The following is a 19076-nucleotide window of genomic DNA, read 5'->3' on the forward strand; positions in this document are numbered from 1 at the left end:
GGCCCATCGAGCCTGCACTAACAACTCCACCCAGACCCTATCTCCATCACCCTCCGTATTTACTCTGTCAGTCCCCTGACAAATGATGGGCAGTTTGGCATGGCCAATCCACCTGCCTGCACATCTTTCAGACTGTGGAGGAAACTGGAGCTCCTGGAGGAAACCCACACAGACACGCAGACTCCACTCAGACAGTGACCCAAGTCGGGAATTGATCCCGAATCTCTGGCACTGTGAGGCAGCAGTGCTAACACCGTGCTGTGATTCACTTTGAGACCTCCTGTTTAGGAATGAAAGAATGAGATAGCATACCTGGAGGCCATTCGGCCCATTGAGCCTGTGCTGGCTGTTTGAAACCATTCATTTTATCTCATAGTGTGCAAGGTTTGAATTTTTCATCTATTTCCAATTCTGTTTTGGATGTTAATGCCAATTCTTCACACCTTGTGTGAAGCTGTGTTACTCTATTATTGACAACAAATATCGACATTGGAAAGGAGAGAGTTGACTATCTGGTTGTCCTGCAGGAGTGCAGCTCTCTCGAGAAGCTCGTCATTATCCAGGACAAAGCAGCCATCCTGATTCCTCCCCCTTCCACAAACATTCACTCCCTCCACCACCAGTGCACAGTGTGTACAGTCCACAACATGCACTGCAACAACTCACCAAGGTTACTTTATCAGCATCTTCCAAATCTGTGACCTCTGAATCTGGAAGGACAAGGGCAACAGGTACATGGGAACACCTTTCCAAGTCACTCACCATCCTGATTTGGAAATGTATCGGATGTGTGTTCACTGTCACTGGGCCAAAATCCTGGAACTCGCTCTCTGACAGCACTGTGGGTATATCTACACAACATGGACTGCAGCAGTTCAAGAAGGCAGCTCACCACCACCTTCTCAAGGGCAACAAGGGATGGGTAATAAATGCTGACCTGGTCAGTGACACCCACATCCCATGGAAGAATCCATAAGAGTTTTCCTAATCATGTATGTGATAGGATACATGGGCAAAGTGAGAAGGAGGTTGTTAGCTTAAAATGATCTCTCCAAATTAGGAGACAGCGCAAACGAATTTCTTGATACCCTGGGTTGTTGGTGGAACAAGTACGGTTTAGATTCCAGCCTGTCACTCACTCCTGGGTAGCCATTAATCTATTGACAAATTTACTAACATCCTGAAACCCCTTGCTGAGATCCCAGCCTGTAACTCACTCTTGATGGGAGAGGTGGTAATATAGGGAGTGTGGCACACAGACTTGGGGATTGTGCTGAATGTCGTTTGTAGCTCTGAACCATAGTCCAGCAATCCTGTAAATTTCCATGGTTTTTATTCGTTGTCTGTACCTGGGTGTATGTCTCAGAAGGCAGGCTGTGCAAGCTACACTGCAGTAAAAATAATTGACTTGGCAAAGCGACCGTTTCCTGTTTACACAAATTGAAGAGCCTCAGTCTACAGAAAGACATCACACAGCTTGTTCCATGTTAGATGGCAGGCAGAGCACGAACAGATTGTAATGCTGAGAGCTGGAGTGTGGAGCTTGCCTTGGCGGGGGGGCCCCCCTCTTTTTCTGAGCAGGGTTCAGGGGGTGCACCAGCTGCTTTGGAAGATGTGGGTGCATTGGTCACAGCGTGACAACAAAAGCTTTGCCCAGACGCACAGCCAAATATTGTCCTCCGGGCAAGTGGGGCAGGCATCAGTGTGCATAGAAAGATCCCACAGTCTGCAAAACAAGTCTTAGCGCTGGGATGTGTCAAGTAGCTGGTGTGGCCTTGTCAGCTTGTTCTGCTGGAAGGCCCAAGCCCATATTTGGAACAGAAGCTCCCTCTGTAAACCCGTCACGCTGTAACTACTCTGCGCTGGCAGGAGGGACATAATTACCATGCTCCCAATAAAAACAACTCCCATTTACAGCACCGATTAAATTGGTAAATGTCCCAGAACATTCACAGGATCTTGATTAGAAGCAATATGACTCCAGCCTGCATAAGGAGACATTGCGACAAAGAACAAAGAGAATAAAGAACAGTTCAGCACAGAACAGGCCCTTCGGCCCACCAAGTCTGTACCGACACACTCTTTAATATTTTCTTGCCTCAGTGTGTTCCATATCCCTCTATTCCCTGCCTATTCCTGTATCTGTCCCGATGCCTCTTGAACGTTGTTAAAGAATCTCCTCTGGCAGTGTGTTCCAGGCATTCATCATGCTCTGTGTGAAAAACTTGCCCCTTACATGTTTTTTAAACTTTCCCCCTTTGACTCTCAACCTATGACCCTGAGTGGTTGACCCTTCCGTTCTGGGAAAAAGAATCTGATGATCCACTCTATCCAAGCCTGTCATAATCTTGTAAACCTCTATCAGGCGCCCCTCTACTCATCCTTCGACACTCCAATGAAAACAATCCAAGTTTATTCAGCCTTTCTTCATTGCCCATATCCTCCAAACCAGGCTCCATCCTAGGAAATCTCTTCTGCACCCTTTCCAATGCATCAACGTCCTTTCGGTAGTGTGGTGACCAGAATTGTACATGATACTCCAAATGCAGCCTCACCAAAGTCTTAAACAGCTGTAACATGATTTTCCAATTCCTATACTCAGTGTCCCAACTGATGAAGGCCAGCCTGCCTTACGCATTCCTGACCACCTTGTCCACCTGAGTTACCACCTTCACGGATGCGCACGCCTAGATCCCTCTGTATGCTAATATTTCGAAGGACTGTACCATTTACTGCATACTTTCCTTCTGCAGTAAACCTTCCAAATTGCATTACCTCACATTTGTCCGGGTTAAATTCCATCTGCCATCTTTCGGTCCAGGTCTCCAGCCGATTTATATCCTCGCGTATCCTCTGACAATCCTCCTCACTAAGTTACTCCCCCAAGTTTTGTATCATCTGGATGGGGGGGAAGGAGATATTGGGTTGGGCGAGGGAGCAGACATTGGCACAGGCGAGGGAGGAGATTTTGGGATGGCGACGGAGCAGGCATTGGGACGGGCGAGGGAGGAGATGTTGGGACGGGCGAGGGAGTAGACATCAGGATGGGCGAGGAAGGAGAGGTTAGTTTTAGAGATTAGAGAGATAAGATAGGTTGAAAGAACATCTTGACAGAGAAAAGAGAAGTGGGGAGTGCGAATTTTAAAGTTTAGGACCCAGACAGCTGAGGACATGGCTGCCAGTTGTGGGTTGTGGAAAAGAGCAGAATTTCAGAGTCTCAGAGAGTAACAGGGCTGGAGGAGATGACAGAGAGACAAAGAGCCAAGGTCATGAATGGCTTTGAAAACAGGTATTAGAATTTTTCAATTGAGGTGATAACACTGATGTGTTTATGAGCAATGTATAAAATTATAGACACAGTGTGCACTTTGAAATGTGCCCTGGTTTAGAAATTCTACACCAATGAGGAAACAACTGAGGTAACTTCATCATCCAGGTTAGAGATCCCTTGTGTGAGAGATTTTTCACATATGGGATTCCTGGTGTGAGAGGCCTTCATCTAAGTTTGAGCTCTAGTTAATTCAGATAAATGCGAGGCAAAGATGTGCGGGTTAAGTTGATTGGCCATGCTAAGAAGCTGCCCCTGAGTGTCCAGGGATGCGTAGGTGAGAGGGATTAGTGGGTATAATATGTAGGGATATGGGGGTAGGGCCTGGGTGGGATTGTGGTCGGTGCAGACTCGATGGGCTGAAGGGGCTCTTTCTGCACTTAGGGTTCTATGATTCTGTGTGATGCATTTTGGTAGATTGAACCAGGGCAGGACTTACTCAGTTAATGGTATGGTGAGAGTTGGGGAGAGTTACAGAACAAAGAGATCTTGGGGTACATGTTCATAGCTCCTTGAAAGTGGAGTCACAGGTGGACAGAGTGGTGAAGAAGGCATTCGGCATGCTTGGTTTCATCGGTCAGAACATTGAATACAGGAGTTGGGATGTTTTGTTGAAATTGTACAAGACATTGGTCAGGCCATACTTGGAATACTGTGTACAGTTCTGGTCACCCTATTATAGAAAGTATGTTATTAAACTGGAAAGAGTGCAGAAAAGATTTACTGGGATGCTACCGGGACTTGATGGATTGAGTTATAAGGAGAGGCTGGATAGACTGGGACTTTTCTCTCTGGAACATAGAAGGCTGAGGGGTGATCTTATTGAGGTCTGTAAAATAATGAGGGGCAGAGACAAGATAGATAGTCAATATCTTTTCCCAAAGGTAGGGGAGTCTAAAACAAGAGGGCATAGATTTAAGGTGAGAGGGGATAGATACAAAAGTGTCCAGAGGGGCAATTTTTTCACACAGAGCGTGGTGAGTGTCTGGAACAAGCTGCCAGATGGAGTAATACAGGCAGGTACAATGTTGTGTTTTAAAAAGCATTGATATAGTTACATGGGTAAGATGGGTAAAGACGGATATGGGCCAAATGCGGGCAATTGGACTAGCTTTGGGGTTTTAAAAAAAAGGTGGCATGGATACGTTGAGCCAAAGGGCCTGTTTCCATGCTGTAAACGTCTATGACTTGATCTCATCAGGCAAGAGATCTTCATCCAGATTAGAGATCTCTCAGGCAAGGGATCTTTGGTTCGAGATCTCTCAGGTGAGGGATCTTGGTTAGAGATCTCTCAGGTGGCGAATCTTCAGTTACAGATGTCTCAGATGAGGAATCTTCATCCAGGTTAGAAATCTCTCAGATGAGAGATCTTCATCCCGGTGAAAGATCTTAGTTTAGAGACCTCTCAGGTGAAGGATCATTGATTAGAGATCTCTCAGGTGACAGATCTTCAATTAGAGATCTCTCAGGCAAGGGATCTTCATCCAGGTTAGAGATCTCTCAGGCAAGGGAACTTTGGCTAGAGATCTCTTAGGTGAGGGGTCTTCAGTTCGGGATCCCTCAGGTGAAGGAATTTCATCCAGACTAGAGATCTCTCAGGTGAGGGATCTTCATCCAGGTTAGAGATCTCTCAGGTGAGGGGTCTTCAGTTAGGGATCTCTCAGGTGAAGGAATTTCATCCAGACTAGAGATCTCTCAGGTGAGGGATCTTCAGTTAAAGAACTCTCAGGTGAGGGATCTTCATCCAGGTGAGGGATGTCTCAGGCAAGGGATCTTTATCCAGGCTCTTGTTGTTGGACACGTTCCTGGAAGTTTGATTCCCCAATCTCTGTATTTCGAGGCCTTGTCTGATCACCCCCACATTGGGCCCTGACAGGCCTTTGTTCCCATGGCAACTGAAAATCAGACACACTCTTGTTCTCAATTGGATGATGATTCTTCTCAATTTCTGTTTTTCGTCATCCCAGCTCCAATACTTCCAAGTCTAATGTTAGACGCTGACTGGTCATTTCAAAGGCCCATTCGTTGGTTGTGAGCTTCTTGCTGGTGTCCTGAGTGTTCTTGCTGACAGCTCCTGGTGACCCCAGGACAGCCCTGGTCCAGATCAGCTTCCTCTCCATGGGCTGCAGGACTGGGTTATCAGGACTTGAATCTCATTTGAGTGTATGAGTTAGGAGCAGGGATAGGCTGCTCGCCCCTTCCAGCCTATTCCACCATTCTGTAAAGATATGTCTGAACTGATTTAGACTTGACTTCATGTTCCCAATAACCTTGTTAGTCACAAATCTATCTCTGTCTTAAAAATATTCATGATGTGGGTATGCCGGCGTTGGACTGGCATAAACACAGTAAAAAGTCTGACAACACCAGGTTGACAACACCAACACCTTCCACTCACATTATCAGCCACTTCAGGTCTTGAACAGCAGGTTAGGTGTAAGGATTCGCATTCTAATCAGTAATCTCTAAACTGTCTGTGCTTTATATGCTCTGTCTGAGGCCAGAACTCTCCATTCACCTGACGAAGGGACTAACCCCGAAAGCTTGTGAGTATATTATCAAATAAATAGGTTGGGCTAAAACCTGGTTTGTCAGACTTTTTACTGTATTAAAAATATTCACCATCCGCCTCCACTGCTTCCTGGAAAGAGAGTTCCAAAGAAAATAAATCTTCACCTCTCCGTCTTAAATGGGACACCCCTTATTTTTAAACTATGTTCCCTTGCTCCATCTCTTCTAAAATGGGGGAAACATCATAGAATCATAGGCAGTGGGTGGCACAGCGGTTGGCACTGCTGCCTCACAGCATCAGGAACTCGGGTTTGATTCCCAGCTCGGGTCACTGTCTAGGTGGAGTTTGCATCTTCTCCCCGTGTCTGCATGGGTTTCCTCAGGGTGCTCTGGTTTCCTCCCACTGTCCAAAGATGTGCGGGTTACGTGGATTGGCCATGATAAACTGCCCCTTAGTGTTCGGGGAACTAGCAGGGTCAACACATGAGGTTACGGGGATAGGGGCTTGGGGGGAATTGTGGTTGGTGCAGACTTGATGGGCCGAATGGTCTTCTTTTGCACTGGTAGGGATTCTAGAATTGTACAGTGCAGAAGATGCCCTTGGAATCATTGAGTCCGCACCAACACATTAGAAACATCTACCAGCACTTAGCCCAATGCCCTGAATGTTATGATGTGCCAAGTACTCATCGAGATACTTTTTAAAGGATATGAGGCAACCTACCTCTCCCACCCTCCCTGGCAGCGCGTTCCAGACCCTCACCACCCTCTGGCCTGACAGGTCGGAGAAACCTCTGTGCTTTTCCAATTTCAGCCTTTGAAACTGCTCTGATTTTCATCGCTCCAACGTCATGGCTCCTTGTCCCTCACCTTGAACCCCTGCCCCCCCTCATGACTGACCCTTCAACTAAGGGGAACAGCTGCTCTTTATCCACTCTGTCCTTGTTCCTCATAATCTTGTACCCCTCAATCAGGTCACCCCTCAGTCTTCTCTCAGTTCTCCAACAAAAACATCCCAAGCCTGCTTGATACCTCTCTTCATAACTTAATCTTAAACATCCTTTCAGCATCCACCCTGTAGTGTCCCCCCTCAGAGTCTGAAATATTTCAATAAGGTCACCTTTCAAGCTTCAATGGGCACAAGTACAACCTTTCCTCATGAGATAACCCCTCCTGATTTTTTTTATTCCTTTGTGGGCCTTGGGTGTTGTTGGCTGGCCAGCATATTGCCCATCCTTAGTTGCCGCTGGAGGGCAGGTGAGTGTCAACAACATTGCTGCGGCTCTGGAGTCACATGTAGGCCAGACTGGGTAAGGACGGCAGATTTCCCTTCCTAAAAGACAAAAACATGGGTTTTTCTGACAATGGTTTCATGGTCATCTGTAGATTCTTAATCCAAGATATTTTTTATTGAATTCGAATTCCACCACCTGCCGTGGTGGGATTCGAACCCAGGTCCCCAGAACATGAGCTGAGTTTCTGGAACACCACTTGGCCATCGCCTCCCCCAGCTCTAACTCGTTGTCTCTGTCAGAGTCAGTGTAGCTCACTGGATAACACCTGAGTTGTTTGGACAGAGGCTAGTGTGTGTTTGGGAGGCACTCCATTGATTACTGTGATTTCTCTGTGATAACACTTGCTCTGGGGCATCATAGAACATAGAACATTACAGCGCAGAACAGGCCCTTCGGCCCACGATGTTGCGCCGACCAATTCAAAAAGCAATGACCCTCTAACCTAAACCAATCCCTTTCCATCCATAAACCTATCCACGGATCTCTTAAACACCCCCAAACTAGGCGCATTTACAACTGCAGCAGGCAGGGCATTCCAATCCCTCACCACCCTCTGGGTAAAGAACCTACCTCTGACATCCGTCCTGTAACTACCACCCCTTAATTTAAAGCTATGTCCCCTCGTGCTAGCTTTCGCCATATGAGGAAAAAGGCCATCACTGTCCCCCCTATCTAAACCTCTAATCATCTTGTATGTTTCAATAAGGTCCCCTCTTAGCCGCCTTCTTTCTAACGAAAACAACCCCGAATCCCTCAGTCTCTCCTCATAGGACCTTCCCTCCATACCAGGCAACATCCTGGTAAACCTCCTCTGCACCCTCTCCAATGCCTCCACATCCTTCCTATAATGTGGGGACCAGAACTGCACACAATACTCCAAGTGCGGACGCACCAGAGTTTTGTACAGTTGCAACATGACGCTGCGGCTCCTAAACTCAATCCCCCTACCAATAAACGCCAAGACACGGTATGCCTTCCTAACTACCTTATCTACTTGATTCCCAACTTTCAGGGATCTATGTACACATACACCTCGATCCCTCTGTTCATCAACACTATTCAGAGTCCTACTGTTAGCCCTATACTCTGCACATCTGTTATTCCTGCCAAAGTGAATTACCTCACACTTTTCTGCATTAAACTCCATCCGCCACCTCTCGGCCCAGCTCTGCAACTTGTCCAAGTCTCTCTGTAAACTATGACACCCCTCTTCACTATCTACCACTCCTCCGACTTTGGTGTCATCAGCAAATTTACTAATCCACCCAACTATACCCTCATCCAGATCATTTATAAAAATTACAAACAGCAGTGGCCCCAAAACAGATCCCTGAGGCACACCACTTGTAACCGAACTCCATGACGAATACTTTCCATCAACCACCACCCTCTGTCTCCTATCCGCTAGCCAATTCCTGATCCAATTAACTAAATCACCCTCAATCCCATAAAAGTTGGATGTGAGAGGCAGGGCTGAAAGGCAAGTCTTTCTTCCAGGTGGGAGACTTTGGATTATCCTGAGCAAAGAGGTCCTGACACCTCGCTGAAGCACTTTCACCTCAGCAGTGTTCCTTTCACAATGTTTATTCTTGTGCGTGAAGAGATTTGAGTTTGATTTTCCCCCCACTTCAGACAGCAAGGCAGACTTCCGGCTTTTCGATTTGACTCTGTGCCTGTAACCAAAACACGGTAATCTTTAGATTGGGAACAATAATCTGGAGTTGGCTGAAATAACATTTTGACATGGGAGGGTAGTTCCACTGTCCTTGGGAACACTTCAGCGAGAGAGCTCTGAAAAAGCAGCAAGCAGGGTCAAAGGGTCAGCAGGAAGACTCCATTTTCTGAGCTCTGACTCCCACCAGCAATGATGTGGAGATGCTGACATTGGACTGGGGTAAACATGGTAAGAAGTCTCACAACACCAGGTTAAAGTCCTCTGTCCCTTCATCTCCCCCCGTGTCACTCCATCCCTCCTCCCTCTCTATCCCTTCATCCCTCCCCCCTCTCTATCCCTTCATCCCTCCATCCCTCCCCTCTCTGTCCCTCCATCCCTCCCCTCTCTGTCCCTCCATCCCTCCCCTCTCTGTCCCTCCATCCCTCCCCTCTCTGTCCCCCATCCCTCCCCTCTCTGTCCCCCATCCCTCCCCTCTCTGTCCCCCATCCCTCCCCTCTCTGTCCCCCATCCCTCCCCTCTCTGTCCCTTCATCCCTCTGGAGAGATGTGATATGATGTTATCTCTAAGTAGGTTGTTATCATGTCACAGTGGCTCTTGTCACAATGCAGCACATTATCCACTGGGATGTTATAGAAACAGAAGCTAGGAGCAGGAGGAGGCCATTCGGCCCTTCGAGCCTGCTCCGCCATTCATTGTAATCATGGCTGATCATCCAACACAATTGCCTAATCCTGCTTTCTCCCCATGATCTTTGATCCCATTCGCCCCAAGTGCTATATTCAGCCCCCTCTTGAATACATTCAATGTTTTGGCATCAGCTACTTCCTGTGGTAATGAATTCCACAGGCTCACCACTCTTTGGGTGAAGAAATGTCTCCTCACTCCTTTCGTAAATGGTCTGCCCTGAATCCTCAGACTGTGACCCCTGGTTCTGGACTCCCCCACCATCGGGAACATCCTCTCTGCATCTACCCTGCCTGGTCCTGTCAGAATTTTATAAGTCTTTGAGATTCCCCCCTCATTGGTCTGAACTCCAGTGAAAACAATCCTGACCGAGTCAATCTCTCCTCGTACATCAGTCCCACCATCCCCGGAATCAGCCTGGTAAACCTTCACTGCACTCCCTCGAGATAGAGAACATCCTCAGAAAAGGTGACCAAAACTGCACACAATACTCCAGATGTGGCCTCACCAAGGCCCCTGTATGATTGCAACAACACATCCCTGCTCCTGTACTCCAAACCTCTCGCAATGAAGGCCAACATACCATTTACCTTCTTTACCACCTGCTGCACCTGAATGCTTACCTTCAGTGACTGGTGCACAAGGACACCCAGGTCCCACTCCCCTCTGCCAATTTACACCCATTCAGGTAGTAATCGACCTTCGATTTTCGCTTCCAAAGTGAATAATCTCACACTTATCCAAATTATACTGACCCTCTGACAGTGAGGCATTCCCTCAGCACTGACCCTCTGACAGTGTGGCACTCCCTCAGCACTGACCCTCTGACAGTGTGGCACTCCCTCAGCACTGACCCTCTGACAGTGTGGCACTCCCTCAGCACTGACCCTCTGACAGTGTGGCACTCCCTCAGCACTGACCCTCTGACAGTGCGGCACTCCCTCAGCACTGACCCTCTGACAGTGCGGCACTCCCTCAGCACTGACCCTCTGACAGTGCGGCACTCCCTCAGCACTGACCCTCTGACAGTGCGGCACTCCCTCAGCACTGACCCTCTGACAGTGCGGCACTCCCTCAGCACTGACCCTCTGACAGTGCGGCACTCCCTCAGCACTGACCCTCTGACAGTGCGGCACTCCCTCAGCACTGACCCTCTGACAGTGCGGCACTCCCTCAGCACTGACCCTCTGACAGTGCGGCACTCCCTCAGCACTGACCCTCTGACAGTGCGGCACTCCCTCAGCACTGACCCTCTGACAGTGCGGCACTCCCTCAGCACTGACCCTCTGACAGTGCGGCACTCCCTCAGCACTGACCCTCTGACAGTGCGGCACTCCCTCAGCACTGACCCTATGACAGTGCGGCACTCCCTCAGCACTGACCCTCTGACAGTGCGGCACTCCCTCAGCACTGACCCTCTGACAGTGCGGCACTCCCTCAGCACTGACCCTCTGACAGTGCGGCACTCCCTCAGCACTGACCCTCTGACAGTGCGGCACTCCCTCAGCACTGACCCTCTGACAGTGCGGCACTCCCTCAGCACTGACCCTCTGACAGTGCGGCACTCCCTCAGCACTGACCCTCTGACAGTGCGGCACTCCCTCAGCACTGACCCTCTGACAGTGCGGCACTCCCTCAGCACTGACCCTCTGACAGTGCGGCACTCCCTCAGCACTGACCCTCTGACAGTGCGGCACTCCCTCAGCACTGACCCTCTGACAGTGCGGCACTCCCTCAGCACTGTACCTATGACAGTGTGGCACTCCCTCAGCCCTGACCCTCTGGCAGTGCGGCACTCCCTCAGCCCTGACCCTCTGGCAGTGCGGCACTCCCTCAGCACTGACCCTCTGACAGTGCGGCACTCCCTCAGCCCTGACCCTCTGGCAGTGCGGCACTCCCTCAGCCCTGACCCTCTGGCAGTGCGGCACTCCCTCAGCCCTGACCCTCTGGCAGTGCGGCACTCCCTCAGTACTGACCCTCTGGCAGTGCGGCACTCCGTCAGTACTGACCCTCTGGCAGTGCGGCACTCCTTCAGTACTGACAGAGTGTGCTATTATCCTCGACCTTGGTGCAGGAGCAGACCTCCAGTGGTTTTGTGAAGAATTAAGCTGATCTTTGTCAATCAGAAGGATAAGTAAAGGCTGCAATCTCTCCAGAGTTGATGCCGAGGCAGTCAGCTGCAGCGTTAGGAGGGGAGGGGAGAAGTGAGCTGGCGGACAGTTGGTTGTTGAGCCAAGTCTGTGGTGCTGGCAGCTGCTGAGGGTCAGAGCTGCACGCTTGGGGTCAGGCAGCTGGAGATGGTTAATGAGATCCAGTCTTACCCGGAAGCTCTTTGGGGAAAGAAATTCCATTCGCCCGATTGCTTCCCAAGTTCATGGTTCAGCTGATGGAATGGCGCTGGGTGGTGGGGGGATAGCAGGGGATTCTCCCTTTGTTTATAATGGGAGAGAAAATTGTGAAGCACTGGAGGAGGCCATTTGGCCCACTTTTCCTGTGCTAGCTCAACAGAGTCTAGCTTTTCCTGCTTCATCTCCTTTACTCAGTGAATGTTTTGCTGAACAAGTTTTTCTTTCCCAGGCAACTCTTTCCAGGTCCGAACCACTCGATGTAGAATAGGCTTTTCCCTTGTGTCACCTCCGTGCTCTGAGTTTAACACTCTCTCTGACACAATTCCTCCTTATTTACTGCAACCAAACACTTCAATCAAATCTCCCCCCTCAATCTTCTCCTGTGAGGGAACAGACAAGGAGCAGAAATGAGCGGTCATGTGGCTAATGAGGTTTCAGGCAGAGAATTGTGAAGGGCTGGGTTTCAGCTGAGGCGTGGCAATTAGAAATTAACAGCACACATTTCGAGGATTGGAGGGGTCATCGAGGTTTACAGCATGGAAATGGGCTCTTTGTCCAACTTGTCCACGCCGCCCAGTTTTTACCCCTCAGCTAGTTTGGCCCATATCCTTCTGTACGCATCTTACCCATGTAACTATCTAAACAGTTTATAAAAGACAGAATTGTACCCGCCTCTACTACGACCTCCGGCAGCTTGTTCCACACACTCACCACCCCCTATGTGAAAAATTTGCCCCTCTGGACACTTCTGTATCTCTCCCCCCTCACCTTAAACTTATGCCCCCTAGTTTTACACTCCATAAATCAGAGGAGCAGAATTCGGCCATTTGGCCCATTGAGTCTGCTCCGTCATTCAATCGTGGCTGATATTTTTCCCATCCTCATTCTCCTGCCTTTTCCCTATAACCCCTGATCCCCTTATTAATCAAGAAGCTATCTGTCTCTGTCCTAAAGACACTCCATGACCTGGCCTCCACAGACTCCCCTACCTGTGGGAAAAGATATTGACTATCTCACTGATCTGTGTCCCTCGTTATTTTATAGACGTCTATAAGATCACCCCAAAGCCTCCTACGCTCCAGAGAAAAGAGTCCTAATCTATCCAGCCTCTCCTTATCTGCCGAGCAGATTTCTCAGAATGTTAGCAGAGATAAGGACAGAAACACAGACTATGCTGCAACAGCTATCAAAGAGAACCAGAGTGGAAATGTGGATGTGTTGTACCACACTGGCAGTTGCTCTGATATACAGTGCCTGAGCTGAAAGCCCGTTGGAATGAGATTTCAGCGGAAATGTCAAAAGGCAGAGGATTAACCTGTGCGGTAAAGGCTGCAGTGTGGGATCTGGCAAAGAGCCAGCACAGTTACACAGGACCGAATGGTCTCCTCCTATACTGTCCTTACAGAGAGGGGTTTATGAGTGAGTTAGATAGGAAATTTGGCATGTTAGCTACGACTCTCACCAACTTTTACAGATGCACCATAGAAAGTATTCTTTCTGGCTGTATCACAGCTTGGTATGGCTCCTGCTCTGCCCAAGACCACAAGGCCGTGAATGTAGCCTAATCCATCATGCAAACCAGCCTCCCATCCATTGACTCTGTTTACACCTCCTGCTGCTTCGGCAAAGCAGCCAGCATAATTCAGGACCCCACACACCCCGGACATTCTCTCTTCCACCTTCTTCCATCGGGAAAAAGATACAAAAGTCTGAGGTCACATACCAACTGATTCAAGAACAGCTTCTTCCCTGCTGCTGTCAGACTTCTGAATGCACTTACCTTGCATTAAGTTGATCTTTCTCTGCACCTCAGCTTGACTGTAACACTACATTCTCTCCTTTCCTTCTCTATGAACAGTATGCTTTGTCTTTATGTCACGCAAGAAACAATACTTTTCACTGTATTTTAATACATGTGACAAAAATAAATCAAATCAAAAGATAAGATATCTGAGAGTGAGGGTGGTGATGGGGAATGTGCTGGGGAGGAAGGGGGCGGGGTAGAATGTCAGTCCAGGACACCTCATTTGTCCCAAATGCCTCTTGAAACTTGTGGGGGAAGTGAATTGTTTCACTGCAAGGAGGGGAATGTTAATCCTGCGTCCCAGTTGCTTCAAGGCCCCTTTGCAACAGGAGGTGTGGATAAATGGGACGGTAAATCCTGCCCTAACGAACGATGTCTTTTCACACAGCAGGTTTTTATGGCCAATTAGGGGCTGAATTTTATTTTGCAGCGGTGCTTGTGCTAATCAGAGGCTGTTCCAGGATATATACAGGAACCATTACACACTGTGGCACAGGAATGCCTGTTCTGGTTCCCACTCCTGCACAAACGGCTTTGAGACGGTGGGTGGGGGGAATAGGTTAGCAGCAGTTTGGGACTGTCAGTCCTGGCCAGAACAGTTACGTCTGTCCTCTCACCTGGCTTAGCAACCTTCTCTCCTCCCTCACCCATCTCCCCTCCGCCCCCGCATCAGCCTCATCATGTGGAAACAGAATCAACCCACTTTTTATTCCCACTACTGTAAAATCCCTTTTCCCAGTTAACCAAGGTGAAATTTCCAACCAATTCCTGTGTTCGGAAGGATTTATCTGGACCATTTCATTGCAGTGGGTCAGTGATAAAGCCCTTCTTCCCTCTGCCTGCTTTCTGTTTGACCAGTTCCCCCCGCCCCGAGTTTTGTTCATGGCTGTGCTGAGGAGATTCGCCTTTAATTCCCGGAGACTCCAGGACGTTCCTGCTGGGTTGACGGGAAGCTTGATTCTGACCTTCCCAGGAAGGTGGGAGGTGGGGGTTTCAAGGACAGTCAAGTTCAGGAACCCTGTGTGTCCCTGAATGAATAGGAGCTGCAGCAGGCTTGGAGCGCAGTGTTCCTCAGCCCTCGCACTCACCAAAGCCTCTTTACCCTTCCCTTCCTGCCTTCCCAACCAATTCTAGAAACAAACAGCCAAGCCAACCACTGCCTGTGACAATTTGCAATGACAGATCATGCACCAAGAAGGAACTTGAAGCTACATCGCACTTTATCAGGTCTTGCAGCATGACTTAAAGTACCTCGTAGTCAGCAAATTAAAATGCAGTTTCAGAAAAGTGAAAGCCATTTTGTTCACTATTTTGTGACTTTTAAGAGGCGTCTTGACAAGTACATGAGTGAGATGGGAATAGAGGGATATGGTCCCCGGAAGCGGAGGAGGTTTTAGTTAAGTCAGGCAGCAGGGTCGGTGCAGGCTTTGAGGGCTGAAGCACCTGTTCTTGTGCTGTAATTTTCTTTGTTTTTTGTTTGAATTCCCAACAATAACTCTGAGTTCAAATGATCCATTCATCTGTTGCTTTTTACTGTATTAGTTACGGAGAAATCCTCCAGTCTACAATTTTCACCATCACCTTAGAAAGAAGAAGGAACAGTACAGCACAGGAACAGACCCTTCAGCCCCCCAAGTCTGTGCTGACACAGATGCCTCTCTAATTTAATATTTTCTTGCCTCCATGTGGCCCATATCCCTCTATTCCCTGCCTATTCCTATATCTATCCAGATGCCTCTTGAACATTGTTATAGAATCTGCTTCCACACCTCCTCCAGACATTCACCACCCTCTGTGTCAAAAACTTCTCCTTACATCTCTTTTAAACTTTCCCCCTTCTCACTTTTAACCTATGCCCCCGAGTAATTGACCCTCCGACCCTGGTAAAAATACTGACTGTCCAATCTATCCAAGCCTGTCATAATCTTGTAAACATCTATCAGGTGAAAACAATCCAAGTTTGTTCAACCTTTCTTCATAGTCCATATCCTTCAAACCAGGCAACATCCTGGGAAATCTCTTCTGCACCCTTGCCAATGCATCAGCATCCTTCTGGTAGTGTGGCGACCAGAATTGTATGCAAGACTCCAAATGCAGCCTAACCAAAGTCTTATACAGCTGTAACATGGTTTTTCAATTCCTATACTCAGTGTCCCAACTGAGAAGGCCAGCATGGCATACACCTTCCTGACCACCTTGTCCACTTGAGTTGCCACCTTCAGGGAACTGTGGCTCTGCACCCCTACATCCCTCTGTATGCTAATATTTCTAAGATATCTACCATTTACTGTACACTTGTGCAGTACATTTTCCAAATCGCATCACCTCACATTTGTCTGGGTTAAATTCCATCTGCTGTCTTTTGGCCCGGGTCTCCAGCCGATTTGTATCCGACCGTATCCTCTGACAATCCTCTTCATTATCCGCTACTCCCCCAATTTTTGTATCATTCGCAAATTTACTAATCACATCACCTACATTTCCCTCCAAATCATTTATATATACTACAACAACAGAGGCCCCAGCACTGATCCTTGTGGAACACCGCTTGTCACAGACCTCCAGTTGGAAAGGTAGCCTTCCACTGCTACTCTCTGCTTTCTATGCCCAAGTCAGTTTTGTATCCATCTTACCAGCTCACCTTGGATCCCATATAACTTCACCTTCTGTAACAGCCTGCCATGAGGAATCTTATTGAAGACTTTACAAAAGTCCATGTATACAACACCCACTGCCCTGCCCTGATCAATTTTTCTTATCATTTCCTCACGAACTCAACCAAGTTTGTGAGACGTGATCTCCCTTTCACAAAACCTTGCTGCCTATCACGAATAAGCCTATCCTTTTCCAGGTGTGAGTACAACCCATCTCTTAGCATTTTCTCCAATAATTTCCCTACTACTGATGTAAGGCTCATAAGCCAATAATTTCCCAGATTCTCTCTTCTGCCCTTTTTGAACAAAGGAACAATGTTCGCTACTCTCCAATCCTCTGGCACCTTGCCCATGGCTGAAGAGGATACAAAGATTTTGGCCAAGGCCTCAGAATTTCTTCCCTCTCCTCTCAGTCTTCTGGGCCCTATCTGGCCCTGGGCACTTGTCCACCATAATGTTTTTCAAAGCCCCCAATACCACCTCTCTTTTTATCTCAACATGTCAACATCCTCCTTTCTTCACTCACATCTACCACATCCTTCTCCTTTGTGAATACTGATCCAAAGTACTCGTTAAGGACTTGGCCATCTCATCTGGCTCCACGCACACGTTCCCTCTACTGTCCTTGAATGGACCCATCCTTTCCTTAACTACCTGCTTCCTCTTTTTATATACATAAAAAGCCGTAGGATTCTCCTTAATCCCGCCTGCCAAGGACATTTCATGGCCCTTTTTTGCCCCCTTAAGACCATGTTTAAGTTCTTTCCTGCTATCTTTGTATTCCTCAAGAGCATTATCTGTTTTCAATTTCGTGAAATTTATGGACATCTCCTTTTTCACTCAGCTCACAATCTCGCTTGTCATCCAGGGTTCCTGAATCCTGCCATCTTTAGCCTTCATTTTTACAGGGACTTAATTGTTAACAACTGACTTTTAAAAGACTCCCACATATCGGGTGTGGATTTACCCTCAAACAGGCAACCCCAGTCTACATTCCCTATCTCCTGCCCAATACTGTCACAGTTAGCATTCACTCTGGGACCTCTTTTATCCTTTTGTACAAATATCTTAAAATTTATAGAATTGTGATCCCTGCCCAGCCTGTCAGGGGATTAGCAGGGTCAATATAAGGGGTTATGGGAGTAGGGCCTGGATGGGATTGTGGTCAGTGCAGACTTGATGGGCCGAATAGCCTCCTTTTGCACTGTAGGGTCTATGATTCTATGAGTTAACCAGCCTGGCCCCTGCCCAACTTGATCTCTGCCCAGTTTGCAGGAAGCGTGTCTGATTTTTGCACTGGAAGATCCCACATAATCTGTCTGACCACAAGTTCTTTCCTGTTGCCTTTCAGAATACTGAGCAACAACAAGATTGTGAAGCTGAAGACTGGCACATTTGTTGGACTCCAGGCTCTTGAGAAACTGTGAGTGTTTCTGTGTATTGGAATGGGTACCCAGCGGTGGGGGCGGGGGTGGTGGGGGCACCCCCAGTTCACCTAGGCTCGGGCAATGCCTGCATGTTAATGATGGAATTACATCGGTATATTATTTGGTGTGAAAAGGAATCTGAGCCTCTCGTTCTCCTGCGGGCAGTGGGGAACAGTGACTTTTCCTGTGGGTTGTGAAAGGTCAATGGGAGTTGACAGGACAGGGATTGGATACGGAGTGACTGTACCCAGGATGGGGAGATAGAGATGGGAGGTGGAGGGGGGCGTGGCTTAGGGTGTGGGGTGAGAAATGAGGGTGGGGGTTGAGGGGAGGTGAAGGAGGGTGAGGCATGGGGAAGAGGTTACTGTAAGCCTTCACCGTCACAGCAGGAATGTGGTGAGCATGGGGCTACGCTGAGATTGGATCATCGGAGGACACACTTGGCAGTGTGCGGACTGTAGATTAGTGTGTAATGCCTCCTGTACTGACTCGCGCTCTCATTAACAGCTATAAACAGCACACACTGGGCTTCCACTTCAATAGCTCCTGTCATCTCCTCCGTCTGAGCTGTGTGTGCAAGTCATTTCCACAGCCACAGAAATGCTTTACCACCCTCCCTCCAGCATTTGTGTGGATCCACTCACACAGACTAAGTTTAAACACACCATGCATCAGAATAAATTGCCTCTTGGGGTGCAGAATGCCTCGTACTGACAGCTTATTTCTCTCTCCCACCAGCCCCTAAAAACCCAAGATGATATCAGTGATTTTACTGTCAAAACACAGGCGGCATGGTGGTTAGCACTGCTGCCTCACAGAGGGTTCGATTCCCGGCTCAGGTCATTGTGCGGAGTCTGCATGTGATCCCTGTATCTGCGTGGGTTTCCTCTGGATGCTCCGGTTTCCTCCCACAGTCTGAAAGATGTGCGTTGGTCATGCCAAATTCTCCCTCAGGTGCCAGGCACCGGAGTGTGGCAACTAGGGGAATTTCACAGTCACTTCATTGCAGTGTTAATGTGAGCCTCACTTGTGACACTAATAAAAATAACAGTTCATTGACTGTCAGGCACTTTGGGACATGCTGAAATATTGGAATGGACAGAAGAATCGAGAGGGTAGGTCATGGGTTGGTTAAATTGTGGTCATGGAGTTGCTGGAGATGTGAGGTGGGCGGGGATTTGACCAAGCAATCACCCAATCAGGCCAGAAAGAGTCTTGTCAGTGTGGGAGGGCGGAGCCTTCCGAAGATTGATGTGAGGTGGCCAAGGGCAAGGGTGTGGGATTAAAGTTCTGACAGTATGTCAAAGTGGAGTTGGTGAGCTTTTTCCACAAGCTGCAGCATGTCCTCAG

General features: G+C 48.4%; 1 protein-coding gene across 1 annotated transcript in view; it reads left to right on the plus strand.

The window, feature by feature from the left end:
• adgra2 (adhesion G protein-coupled receptor A2) overlaps positions 1–19076 on the plus strand; it is a 132669-nt gene that overhangs the window by 15499 nt on the left and 98094 nt on the right. The window contains exon 2 of the mRNA XM_080217040.1: positions 17651–17722. Coding sequence (XP_080073166.1) covers positions 17651–17722 — 72 coding nt within the window. The remainder of the gene's footprint in view (positions 1–17650; positions 17723–19076) is intronic.

The sequence above is a fragment of the Carcharhinus amblyrhynchos genome, chromosome 34 (assembly GCF_965287045.1).
Source record: "Carcharhinus amblyrhynchos chromosome 34, sCarAmb.v2.hapA, whole genome shotgun sequence".
Classification (NCBI taxonomy): Eukaryota; Metazoa; Chordata; class Chondrichthyes; order Carcharhiniformes; family Carcharhinidae; genus Carcharhinus; species Carcharhinus amblyrhynchos.